This window comes from Lactuca virosa, chromosome 6 (genome assembly GCF_052849685.1).
Source record: "Lactuca virosa cultivar CGN04683 chromosome 6, Lactuca_virosa_CGN04683_v6, whole genome shotgun sequence".
Classification (NCBI taxonomy): Eukaryota; Viridiplantae; Streptophyta; class Magnoliopsida; order Asterales; family Asteraceae; genus Lactuca; species Lactuca virosa.
The window spans coordinates 74187892-74201034 of record NC_136431.1 but is presented as its reverse complement, the minus strand read 5'-3'; the positions used below and the strand labels follow the sequence as shown (position 1 = coordinate 74201034).

At 33.8% G+C, this 13143-nt stretch overlaps 2 protein-coding genes across 3 annotated transcripts; one reads left to right on the top strand and one right to left on the bottom strand.

The window, feature by feature from the left end:
• Positions 1–3647: 3647 nt before the first annotated feature.
• Positions 3648–7509, bottom strand: LOC145120029 (sec23/sec24 transport family protein). Its single transcript, XM_079055816.1, has 13 exons — positions 7059–7509; positions 6613–6678; positions 6437–6490; positions 6177–6349; positions 5895–6078; positions 5676–5821; positions 5387–5541; positions 5221–5302; positions 5030–5145; positions 4775–4970; positions 4413–4690; positions 4122–4336; positions 3648–4050 (listed from the first exon to the last, which is right to left on the bottom strand). Exons 1-13 carry the CDS (start codon positions 7384–7386, stop codon positions 3839–3841), a joined length of 2205 nt encoding a protein of 734 aa, XP_078911942.1. The 5' UTR covers positions 7387–7509; the 3' UTR covers positions 3648–3838.
• A 2679-nt stretch (positions 7510–10188) lies between these two features.
• LOC145118809 (uncharacterized protein At2g27730, mitochondrial-like) lies at positions 10189–12189 on the top strand. 2 transcript variants are annotated; one of them, XM_079054471.1, is made up of 4 exons: positions 10189–10319; positions 11180–11326; positions 11549–11587; positions 11818–12189. In XM_079054471.1, exons 2-4 carry the CDS (start codon positions 11225–11227, stop codon positions 12025–12027), a joined length of 351 nt encoding a protein of 116 aa, XP_078910597.1. In that variant the 5' UTR covers positions 10189–10319; positions 11180–11224; the 3' UTR covers positions 12028–12189. The 2 variants fall into 2 exon arrangements, with proteins under 2 accessions (XP_078910597.1, XP_078910598.1); XM_079054472.1 differs by having other exon boundaries at positions 10313–10467.
• Positions 12190–13143: the final 954 nt, after the last annotated feature.

Genomic DNA, 13143 nt, shown 5'->3' with positions numbered 1-13143 from the left:
GCAAGATCATGAGGAGGATGGAATGGTTAAGGGGATTGTAGTTTGGGAGACCACAAAAAACTGAAAACAAAGTCCTTGACATAAACGGCTAAGTCATTTCCACATTACAAAGTGACTAAACCCAAATGTTTTATTTTACTTATGGGTCTTACTAATTTATTTTAAGAACTAAAAAAACTAGCATATAAATAAACGGATCATTTTCGAGTTGAAATTCCCAACTCTAACATTACTCGTTTAATTTTTGTAGCGTGTCATGCCAACTCGTTTAAATAACGGGTTGAAATATCTTACCAAAACTCGTTTATTTTATGTTGTATTTGTAACATCTCGTTTTTCCTGAATAGATCAATTAAGATTTAACGAAATCAAAGATGAGGTTTTTTAAAGAAAACCTAGGCCACGACGTGGTGCATGGATGCCCACGACGTGGTAAGGTTAATATGGAATGTGCATATATGGTGGGCTCCACAACATGGTAAGAGGATGGCCACGACGTGGCAGCCGTTGCAGCCCAAACCCGGGATTTTTAGGGTTTCTCCCATATATAAACACCTTAACTCCCATTCTAGGTCACCTTCTTCAGCCTCCATCTCCCCATCTCGAAGCTTTAGCCTTATTTCCTTAAGTTTGAGCTTGGTGGCTTGTTTTTGGGGTTGTTCCCTTGATTTGGCGAAGTTTGTGAAGGAATGAAGTCCATCTTGGTGCAAGGGATCGAGGAGGGAACTTGGATCTACTATCTTCTCCAGATTTCTGAGTGTTTAAATGTATAAAGCTCTCATCTTGACTTATGTTCTTCTTGATACAAATTTAGGTCCTTTTTGTATGATTTTGGTCATTTCCTTGGAAGCTCTTGGACTTTGAAGAACTCAATGGCTTGGGATGGAGTTTCTAGGTCATTAGACTTTTGTGGAATAAGAAAAAGGACAATGTTTGGTGTATCTTGTGTTCTAGCTCAAGTTATAGCCTTATTAAGGACTTAATGTACTTAGAATGTTAGATCTAGCCTTGGTATAGAGTCCTAATGGATAAATTTGGAAACTTTATCCATTAAGTCAGTGTTAGAGAGTAGATATGGGAATTTGGACCTTGATTTGTATGGATTAAGTTCTTTATGAGAGAAATGACATTCTGCTAGTAACCACGACGTGGTGAAGTTTGGAACCCCGACTGTTTTGTCTTTAGCTGGCCACATCGTGACCAATAGCATGTCACGTCGTGGGGAATCGTTGACATGGTGACCGTTGATCGTTGACTTTTTGACCAATTTGACTTTGGGTCAAACTTGGAAGAATTAGGTTATTGATTAAGGTTCTATCGTGTTTTAGTGCTAGTCGGTTCCAGGGAACAATCAGTGCAGAGAGTGAACGTGTCGCGGTGTTTCTTGGGTCTCCAATTCAGGTGAGTTTCCTCACTATACTACGTGTATGGGAGTAATGGTATGTTGGTTAGAGTACCAGTAGGTTGGTTATCGTCAAGTGGAGTGCCCTAAGGGTTGTATGTGGTCATGTAGGATAGCCTGAGAACTGTTGATCTAGGCTTTCTTACATGTTCCTTGTTTGGTTGTGGCTCTCGATTGGGATCACATGTTCGGATGTCTATCTCACCTCTGGTTACATATAGTTATGTATTCCTTATAGATTTTCCAGTAGTGGCGTAGTGTGCTGGGAGAGGCCTATTATGCGGTAGTGAGTTGTTAGACAGGTGGATTCGTGTAGATAGTTGCATGTACTTATATGTTTTCTTGATTGCTTGTTTGATTATATCTGTCGACATATGGGGATGAGTCAGGTTGAGGCGGACCTGCTTCGTGCGGTAGGCCAAGATACCATGTGCGGGTTGGCTCTAAGCCGTAGGCATGAGAGAGGAACCAATCATAGACTGGAGGCTCAAGTGGGCGGTTGGGTTGAGGCGGTAGGCCAACCTACCCAGTGGCAATCCAGTCTTTGTGGTTGTGGGCCCGAGGGCAATCCAGTCTTTGTGATTGTGGGTCTGGTGTTCATGCATTGTATGTATGTTGTGGTGTATGGTATTTTAGGGGAATTCACTAAGCTTTGGCTTATAGTTGTGGATTAAATGTTTTTCATGTACCAGTGATGATCGTGGGAAGGCGAAGACGTAACTGTAAACATTCATCAGCAGCAATGGAGATTCCAAGTTTACTATATTACTCTTATTTTTAAACATTGTACTTTGGAACAAATGATTTTCTTAACTCGAATTCTATAAATGTGAAGTTTTATTTTAATTAAAAATGAAAAATTTTGCTGTAAATATGAGATGTTACAGTGTTTGTATTGGATTGACGTACCCTATTAATATAATGACACGTAGATTGCACAAACCGGGGGACAAGGATAATCCTTATAATTAACTCTAAAATTAATTATTCGATATAATAAACTAACAACTTTATTTTATATTAAGCTTTTTATCAGTTTCTTTTATCTTTATGTGAAATAGTGGTATAATTTGTTATATTAGACTGTAAAAATATGTTATATGTATGGTTATAGATAATGCTACTTAAATTAATAACAATGCATTTGTTATTGTAGGAATTAAAATACTATTTTACGGTTGTTAACAAATCTATATTTTTAGACGCAATCATAATTATAAATTGTAAGGAATAATTAGTGTTGACAAAATATATATTTGTATTGCGACTCTTTATAATATAAAAAACAAATTATTATGTCTTTCAAACAAAATAAGGATCAAGATTTGACTATCAATTATTCAAAGATCATTTATATAATGATATTCTACATAACTTAAAGGCTTGAAGATGAATATTTATATATAAAAAAATTGGAACTTAAATCAATAAATAAACAATATTTTTTAAAAAAAGACCAAGATATAGAAAAATATTATGGATAGATTTTGGGATTTATGAAAGAAGAAGAGAATCATTGAACTCCTCCTTAATACCCCAAGTTAACATCTTTAGGGTTTGAGATAAAACAAAGGAATACGGATAAGAGTTTGATAGTTACAGTGCGATATTTCTTATCGGTCGGTTCATTACAACTAACTTATAAATTATCTCATTTTTCAAGTTTTTATTTTTTATGTTTTCATGTTTCCCAAACACAAGAAGTATATATATATATATATATATATATATATATATATATATATATATATATATATATATATACACCCAGACTGAAGTTTCAACAAGCTTATTGATTTTTTTTTCTTAAATTCTTTCAAATATATCATTTACTAATTATAAAAATAAAATTTAATCTTATACATATTATTTTATATATTTCACATAGTTTATCAATTTCGGTTGTCAACTAGTTTTATAACTAATCCATCATAGCTTAATAATGAATGGTTGTATCATAGCTTAATAATGAATGGTTGTGTCTAGTTATGATGTAGGGATAAAGATACATCATGGGACCTACATCGACATCATCCAAGTCAAAAGACATTTCTGACCTTATCCTCATGAGTCGTGACATTGTCAAAGTAGTACAAAAATAGAAAATCCCTACGCAACATTTCTCCACATAACTAAAATAAGCAGTAGTTCAGCCTCCATTCATTTCCCCACATTTTTAATAATAACAATATACTTCGAAAATCATCATAAACTTAGCATACGCAATTACTAATCTTCAATCAAATTCAAACAATAATCTAAAACCCTCTTTTTCCTAACTTTTTCCAAATTTGCAATATTAAAATAAACCAAATCCATGTGTATAATTCTGATTCTGATCAATGATCTCTAACCACTAAACAAAATACACCCTTATTACACAAAACAAACGTCCCTCCAAAAATGAATTTCAAATATCTACATTTCTTTTTGTATCTATTTGATATATTCAAGAACACTCTGACTAATCTCTTCAAGAAACGAAACAAATCCCATAACACTAGAAAACCCACTTCCATCAACATCCTGTTCTTCGATCAAATAATTCTCAAACACACTCGCATCCTCTTGTCCCCCTCTTATAAACACCAACCTAGGCGTCATACTTCTCTCTTGCTTCACTTTATTTATCTCCCTCCTCAACAAACCTAAAAAAAAAAAATGAATTTTTTATATTTATTTATTTTAAAAGAGAAAAAAAAAAAAAAAACAGACTTACAGTCGTGGGGTGGAGGATAAGGTAAGGTGGGGTCAGCTGTAGAGGAGTAAAAAACAATAAGAGTAGTGAAAGCATCAAGAAAGAAAATCGGGCTTTCACTTGTTAGCAAAGCGGCTCGGCTCAATGAGTGGCGTGGGTAAGCTAATTTATCGGGAGTCGCGTATGACGTCAGCAATGGATATATTGCTCGGTGTAAACTACTCGCTTCTAGCCCACTACATCAAATTTACATAAATATTAGGTTTGACTACTTGACTATTTGAATTTGACTTTGACTTTGACTTCACATACCTAAACAAGCATTGAAGATAAATGCGATAATCGGGATGAATCCCTTCTTCATGAAACCTCAAAAGAGGGTTTCTCAACAAAGCAAAAACCAATCGAGGCAAAGCTTGTAATTGTGGACATTGTGAAAAAGTAACATCGATGAGGGACCCACTTGAGCTTCCATATTCAGTAACACCAGTTTTAATCACTTCGTTATATTGAGCTGTAAGGATCACAAGCCAATCATGTAACAGCATTCGCCCTTCTCTAACTCCTTCACTTGATGACGCCAGTATGACCTGGCATGACACATGACACGCCACGTCAGCACGAATCAAAATGTGGTAATCGGTTTATTTTTATTTGATTAATTGATTAATTACCTTGTGAACAAGAATAGAAAGAACGACTTCCGGGTCAACGCTATCGTATAATTCATTGAAGTTATGAGCGACTCCAAATTGCATGGTTCGGATTCTGAGGCGTCTTTTGAGGGTATATTTGGAATTTGTTTCTGTAGGGGGGACGATTACTGTGTATTGAAAAGCTAATTGTAGCATAGGAAGCTCTGCAGTGTGTCTGCAAGATAATAAGATTAGGGAAATTGCGAAATTGGAATATGAATTTTTTTTTTTTACCTTGAAAACCCGTAGTTATTTGCAAAGTCAAAGTCGTATGCATATGTGGCATAAGAATCACAGCAAATAACATGTTGAACATTTTCATATTGTGGATCAGGGAAGAAATGTCCATACTGGAAGAAAATAACAACAATTCAATGGTTTTCTTGAAATTAATCCAAAGAATAATAATAATGATAATAACTCACAGAATTCCCATGTTTGAATTCAGTTGATGTTCTTAATCGCATGATACAATTGAATGCATATGGGCGAGTTAACATTCGATACCTTCAAAAAGAAAAAAGATTATTAAAAAATTTAATAACCTTAAACTTTTAAAAGATTATTTAAAGCTTATTTTTTGTTGCTTACATGTCTTGAGGAAGTGTTGAGTCATCAGTATTTGGGTATAAAAACAATGAGCCTCCACTATCAATGCTAAGAAATTTTAAAGATGCTAAATCTGTATACTCATTTGTGACAGCAAGTATGTCTATGCATACACCTGCTTGAACAGCAACAGCAGCCTGTAAAGTATAAAATTCATAAGGGTAAAATCGTAAACTGCAGGAAAAAGCAACATACTTTACTCTTATTTTACCAATATAGGTAATGTAAGTTTGTAATAAACTAATAAATAATAGTAAAATAAGATTAGTACCAAATCTTTGTAAAATGGTGTTTGTTCAGGGAGTAATGCCAGCTCAGCATCCTCTCCTTTACTAGCATATTGTTCACCATATCTTCTTGTGTCAAGTTGACCAGGTCCATAATCAGGAGGTCCAGATAAAAAAGCAAATATTCTAGCTGAAAATACAATTTTAGAATTAAGAAACTCAAAATCATTAAATGAAAAATAAGAAGGATTAAAGCAATAAACCTAATGCAAAAGTGTTGCCATGTTCAGATCCAAGGTATGAGATGAGTGTTTCCATTGCTAAACCAAAGCCTCTTCCTCCAAGCAAGATTCTATCCAATCCTTGTCCGCCACCTGTACTATCCCATGATGATGTTGGCCTTAAAGTTTCGAGTGCAGATGCAATTCTATCTTTACAAGTTTCCACCTGTAGAAAAGATGAAAGGGTATTCAAGATTTTTCATTTCTTGACATGATTTGATATGAGATTATGAGGGTGAGGGTTAAATTTGTCATTGAACTTACTGGAGCCAAGAATGAAAACAATGGCATGGCATCTTCAAGCTCAATTGGTAGGGTTCCATCAGAGTCTGCGGGTAAAAAGACATTTTTGACCACAGGGATAGGGCCTTGTACGTCGTATAAACCTAATTTGTGGCTGAATGTAGCAAGCCCAAAAAGTGAACCAGGGGCAAGAGCTGTAATTTGAAGTAGATTTTACGATCAATAACTTATTGGAGAAGGTATGGATTAAGAGTCTGGATGATTGTGATGGGAATACCAACCTTCTAAAGCTGCTAACAATGCACTTTTTGTAAGTTCTAAGAACTCATCTGATGCTGAAAAAAGTAAGTGAATGTTGATTAAGTTCATGTAAAAGTGTCATGTCGAAAAGAAAGATGATGCATATTGTTTCAGCAACCATAATCTGTAGAACAAGTAATAAACAGAACAATCTTACAAGCCAAATCAATAGCAGCAACATAAACAGGCCGTGCTTGCATATCCTCCTCCTCTGAAGCTTCCACTGCAGCATAGAAAGAGATGAGTATAAGCTTATGAATATCAAAATCTACAATTAGAAGAATTGAGAACTTCAAAACCTGTAAATCAAATCATTTCCAGTTTAAGAAATATCAAATTTTGTACTAGGCTACATTTGCATTGACAACGAAGAAAAACTGAATAAAACCTACAACAATGCCAATTCTCCATTTCTATAAGATTGGATTTTCGAGCATGCATTTTGAGGTCTGGAATCTTGACTGGAGCTCAATCAAGAAACTTTTAACAGGATTTCTCAATACCTAGTCCCCAACTCATAACTAAATTGAACAATGCATAAGGTAATTGGACATATATTAATATATTTAATGTTTGTAGAGAGAGAGAGAATGTGGAGATTACGAGGCATTTCGAGGTCGATGAAGGAAGACATGTTCTCGGGGGCAGATTCGGGGCGAGAGTAACGAGAAATTGTTTCAGATGAGAGGCCATTTAGGGTTCCACATAGGGAGCAAGTCCACGCCCACTGATCTTGGTCACAGTAGGTGTTGTAGTACGCCCAACAATTCTCGCATCTAGGGATCAAATCTCCGCCCGATCCATACACAGGCGAGTTACCGTTCTCGTCCTTGGAGGCGAACGGCGTCACCGTCACTCCCCACGGCACAGCCGACGAATCCTGCGCATCCGGGTCCGACGGAAACCGTATCACCGTCGCACGCACCGCCATTATTAGTAAAAATCTTTTTGGGAGTTTTTGTATTTTTCCGATCAGGGCGGAGAATATGGCGGGTGCGTATGATTGCGGATGGGTGTCTGTATCTCCGGCGCTTGTTAGCAGTTTCCTGTGTTTGACATTCCACGTACCATCAGCAAATCATTTTGTGCCACGTAAGATTTCCATTGACTACTCTGTGTAGCATGGGTCGGGTAGGCAGAAACGGTTTTCCCATTTTGACATATTTAAAAAATAGAGTAATTTACATGAATGGTCCCTGTGGTTTGTAATTTATGCATTTGGTCCCTAATTTATTTTATTAATTTGGACCCTCCCTACTATATATTTTTGTTGCATCTTTAGTCTCTTCCATACATAAAAATACCATTTTACCCTTATTTATTTATTTATTGGCTATATATTATTTTTCTTTTTTAGTTTATTGTTATTTATTTATAATTAATCTAGTTTAAAAACATCGATCCCCTTAATCCTTTAACAGTTTTGCACCCGTTATGTTCCACTATTTCTGGAGAGTATTGCCACCATAGTATATGTCATCGGAGTAAATCACCACCAGCTTTGTCAGCAGAGTAAATCACCACCAACTCAGCTACCGGGGTAAATCATCATTACCCTTGCCACCGGAAAAACACTCTACTTGAACCCATTTAAACCAGAAATGCATTCAAATGAAAAATGAAATCCAAAAATCCTAACCACTTATCAAACACAAAATCCGTATGAGAAGAAAAAGAGAGTGATTAAGTTCGTGGATGTGGATGCGACAACGACGAATGTGACAAAGATGGATGATGCGAAGGTAGAAATCCGGTGATGTTTTTTTTCCGCAGATCAGTCGATATAAAAGCGGTGATGTTGCAGATTGAAGACGATGGTACAGATCGATGACGATGCATATCAGAGACGCAACAAAAATATATAATAATAATAATAATAATAATAATTTGATTTAAAAAGAAAATATATGAGGGTAAAATGACCTTTTTATGTTTGGTAGGGATCAGAGACACAACAAAAATATATGGTAGAGACAGTCCGAGTTAAAAAAAAACAAATTATGGACAAAACGTGCAAATTACCCAAACCACATGGACCATTCATGCCATTTACTAAAAAAATCTTAAATACATAACCAAAATATATTTAACAGCTCTATTAGAAAGTTATATTACATTATCAAAAAAAAAAAAAAAAAACTCATATTTGCTTACGATAAAAAAAATAATCAGAAGACAGAAAGTTACCTTATAATTTTTCAACACTTCAAGAGAATCTAAAATTAGAAACTTCTAAATATCAAAAAGTTAGATTAGCAGTCAAGAGGTTGTTGCTTCAATGCTTATGAAACCGAGAAAATAAGAATAATGAAAAAAATGATTTACTTGGAAACATACTAGAAAAAAAAAAAAATAGAAAGAAATAAATAAGAAGAAAAATATACAATGTCTTCTGATTTTCGACACTTCAAGAGAATCTGAAATCATAAACTCCCTTCTAAACCTCATAAAATTGGATTGACATTTAAGATATTGTCGCTTCAATGCTTCTAAACTCAAAACATTTGGGTATGAACGTTGACGAAGACAAACACAGACTACAAATTCTAATAAAGTTTAAGTTGGCGTTTTGAGTTTTTTTTTAATGTCAATTTTAGATTTTTACTTATGTATCTTTTAAGAAGTCAAATTTAACATTACATATTGTTTCTACTTGAAGGTTGAAGAATTGACAAAAGATTTTGTTTTTAGGAGAAAAAAAAAAAGAAAATTATAGCTATTAGAACTTGAATTTATCTGTTTAGTTTGGATATGTTTGCATGAATGTTTTGAATTTTCTTTTGGATGTTTAAGTTTGCTGAAATTCAAATATGTTTGCACATTTTTTTTTTGAATTTATCCATGTTTAATTATCAACTTTATTTATGGAATTTGACCTACAAACCCACGAACTCGAATATAACCCGCGATCCACAACCAATCTGACATGCAACCCACTAACCGCATTATAAGTAAACAGGTTGGTGGGTCGTGCCGTGTTCAAGTTGATTTTCCCAACTCATCAACCCATCATCTACATAATTATATGACCCATGATCTACATAATTATATGGGCCGTGTTCGGGTTGATATATTATGACATGTCAACTCGTCAACTTGCGACCGCCAACCTGAATACAACACGATTATCACCCCTAAATATCATTAAATGAGTATATGTTATATTGATAAACTCACTAAACTTTATACTTACTCGTTTAACTTAAATATTTCAGTTTGTTTTGATAACAAAAAGAATAATTTTGACTCATTGTATCACATCCATGAATATGTTTTGTAGAGACTTCATTTGATTTTATTTTACTATCTATGTTACTACTTTGGTTTTGATCACAATTTAACATGTTTGAACAAATGGTTATTTTTATTATACTTATGGAAATAATATTTGAATGCTTATTTCTGTAAAAAATGAAAATTTAAGTTTGAAATTCGGAACGTTACACATAATTACATATTCCCTAACTTGTTACCTTATTTCTTTTGTTAAGTTTTAGTGTACTGTTTTTAGTAAATCCTAATATATCATTTAATCTTAATTACATATTTTTTTAACGGAAAAACTCAAAATCAAAACCTATAAACCAAAAAAATACTGAAACCAAACAAAAAAAAACTATAAAGTTATTTGAAAAATACACACAAATACCAAACTTTTCTAAGAGTCCAAAAAAATAGACGAAACTATTTTAGAACCGATCTTAAAAGATTAAAGGGTTTCGATAGTATCCTCAATAAAACAAATATTCGGGCCAAAAGCCCAATCCGTTGAGTTTTTGTCCGTTCTCTTTCAAGCAGGACTGCAGGAGTCGTCAAATCGAAATAAACCCAAAACCTCTCTTTCTCAGCTTGGATCTATCTCTGGTAAGCGTCTTATGATCCTCTTCTTCTCTGAGCAACAAATTTGTGCAGATTCTTGTTTATGATCTTTGTTTTTTGTGGCTACCTGGAAAGTTGCAGATTTGTTGCGTAGATTGACAAATTTGTTAGATGACATTTAGGTTTTCTACATGTAATTTCCACATTTCGATTACAAATCATAACACTATTATATTCATATTGAGCTGCGATTGACTTACCTATGTGTTCACTGTTCATGTCAATATACACACATAACTACACACATGTGATTATTCACGCCCTTGATTCTCTTTATGTGTTATTTCTCTTTGCTCGAATTTACACTAAGCTTCTAACATGAGCTCATTTCAGAATTAATTTTAATCGAATGCTGATTACAAGCCAGTTGATGTCTTGTATTAAGGTAGTCAGCGCATTAACAATTGTATATGTCCACTCTGAGAAACATAAATTTGATTTCATATGAATGAGGCAAAATGGCAGATAGGGTTCTAGTGCTTCTTCTTAGTCCACACATACTCATACTCAGTGTGGAGTTATCATGGAAATTGCTCGAGTTATCATGGCCTCTGTTACAGCTTATCGACCATTTTGTTGCCTTGACATGAAATTGTTCTCTTTTATTTAGCATTTGAGAACATATAGTTAAGATACAAACAATTGGAGTCACTTTTTCAAGGTTAATGTTACCATAATATATTGTGTCCAATTTTAGCATAAAGTTAGATTAATTCACTCTACAAACTTCAAGATTTCTTGAATAAGCATATGATTAATGAAATAACTCTACTTGTCATAATATTATCAATCCTGTTTGAGAAAAGATTTGTCATTCATATTCAAAACTTATGATGGATATGCAGATTCTTTCACAGTTTTGAAGTTATAACAATTAAAGACACCTCATCATGGCAACAAGACAGATGGTTAGATATGTATCTCGCAGGTTCTCAAGTGGTGGCAAAGTACTTGGTGAGGAGGAGAAGGCTGCAGAGAATGTCTACATCAAGGTAATTCAGTAATTGTTAATTCAGATTTGATTCATGAAATCATAAAGAGACATGTGCATTTTGTGAAAAATATGTGTTTATATTCATTGTTGTTTTACAAAAATACTACCTAAAAGTTTAACATCTTTTTGATATATTATATCCCTTAGCATCGAAAGTAAATGTTTTTCTCAGTTTATATATATTTTTGGTCCTTATCTAAATTCCATTTTTCTCCTCCAGAAAACCGAGCGAGAGAAATTGGAGAAGCTTGCACAAAAGGTCTCTCTCTCTCTCTCTCTCTCTCTCTCTCTCTCTCTCTCTCACACACACACACACACATGAAAAATTACAGAATATATTCTTTTGGGCAACTTTGAAAGTGTAAAAAGGAAAAAAGCCGTATTAGAAAGAATTGGGAGATGTTGAGTTGAACACACAAGATTCTTCTGTTTGTGGACTGTAAAGGGTATTTTAGTCATTTGGTTGATAGTGAAACGATTGTGTTTCAGGGACCTAAACCTGAAGAGACACCAGCATCAGCAAGTGGAGTAGCAGGTGATGCAAAAGCAAGTGAGTCCACATCAGCAAAAGTTGTAGGAGTATCAACAGATATGCACAAGAACTATGCAGTTGTAGCTGGTGTTGTAACTGGTCTTAGTGCTCTTGGATGGTATCTTTTGTCAAAAGACAAAAAGACCCCTGAAGACCTTCATGATTGAAGACTCACTCAATAAGGTGTTTCCTTTTTTAAGTCCCTTTTCATTCAAGACTTGAAAACAATAAAAATTTACATGATTTTATCACCAATCTTGGTGCTTTTGCTTTGTTTTGTAATCCATATATGATTGTTTTCATATTAAAACATACTCTTCAGACCCGAATTCATTCATGTTTTTTTTTTCTTTTCATTTCAAGGCTCCAACTAAAAAGAAAAAAGAAATCATCATTTTTGACCTAACTGTATGTTATATTGAATTTGACCGAGTTGGTCCGAGTCTGAGAATTTATGAACTAGTACTCGACCGAGTTGACTGACTTTTACAACACTGATTTCTTTAAACAACGTTTTGATATTAGCTACTATGAAGTCATGGTAGCTAAATTATCTTAAAATAGTAAAATTACTAATATCTACATTTATATAATTTAAATGTTACTAAAAAAAATTTAAAAATAAAAATAAAATAAGAATTATTTGGAAATTTGATGGATCCAACCATATACATTTTTTTAAGGACATGTTTACCCAAGGTCGAAGCTTGTGAATGGATACATTAGATAACCACTCGTCGGGACTAGCTTTGGAAAAGCTAAGTTTAATACAAATCAAATAACCAAGTTTCAACTATAAAATCAAGTAATTCCGACTTAATATGAATGGTTATTATGCACATTTTAAAAAACGGGAAAGATTCTAAAGAAAAAATGTTGAAATAGATTATATGCAACATTGATATGCTGTCTTTCTGGGCTTGTAACTGATTCAATATCTAATCAAAATAACATGTTGGAAAAAAATCAAGTAATTTGACTTCATATGAGTGACTTATGCATATTTTTAAAAACTGGATGAATTAAAAAAAATTAATAATAAATAAGTGCTGAAACAAAAAAATAAAAAAAAATAATACCTTTGATGACAAATTCTACAAACGCATCTCATAAATCATAACACACTTCAATTAGGAATAGATTAGGATAATGAGATAATATTTTCAAAAATATTTGCATGAATTTCCTGACTATTAAAATTTCAGTCAAGTTTCGATTTTTTAACTGGGTTTTGTAGAACCGAACTGAATCGATAATCAAGCCTTGTTACTAAATCCAGCCCG

Excerpts from the sequence above, each read along its gene's own strand:
- LOC145120029 (XM_079055816.1), bottom strand. The coding sequence starts at position 7,386 with ATGGCGGTGCGTGCGACGGTGATACGGTTTCCGTCGGACCCGGATGCG. Across the intron at positions 6,491-6,612 it reads TGCTGCTATTGATTTGGCTT|CATCAGATGAGTTCTTAGAA; the intron begins GTAAGATTGTTC and ends TACTTTTTTCAG. Across the intron at positions 4,337-4,412 it reads TATCTTCAATGCTTGTTTAG|TGGGCTAGAAGCGAGTAGTT; the intron begins GTATGTGAAGTC and ends AATTTGATGTAG.
- LOC145118809 (XM_079054471.1), top strand. The coding sequence starts at position 11,225 with ATGGCAACAAGACAGATGGTTAGATATGTATCTCGCAGGTTCTCAAGT. Across the intron at positions 11,327-11,548 it reads CAGAGAATGTCTACATCAAG|AAAACCGAGCGAGAGAAATT; the intron begins GTAATTCAGTAA and ends TTTCTCCTCCAG. Across the intron at positions 11,588-11,817 it reads TGGAGAAGCTTGCACAAAAG|GGACCTAAACCTGAAGAGAC; the intron begins GTCTCTCTCTCT and ends ATTGTGTTTCAG.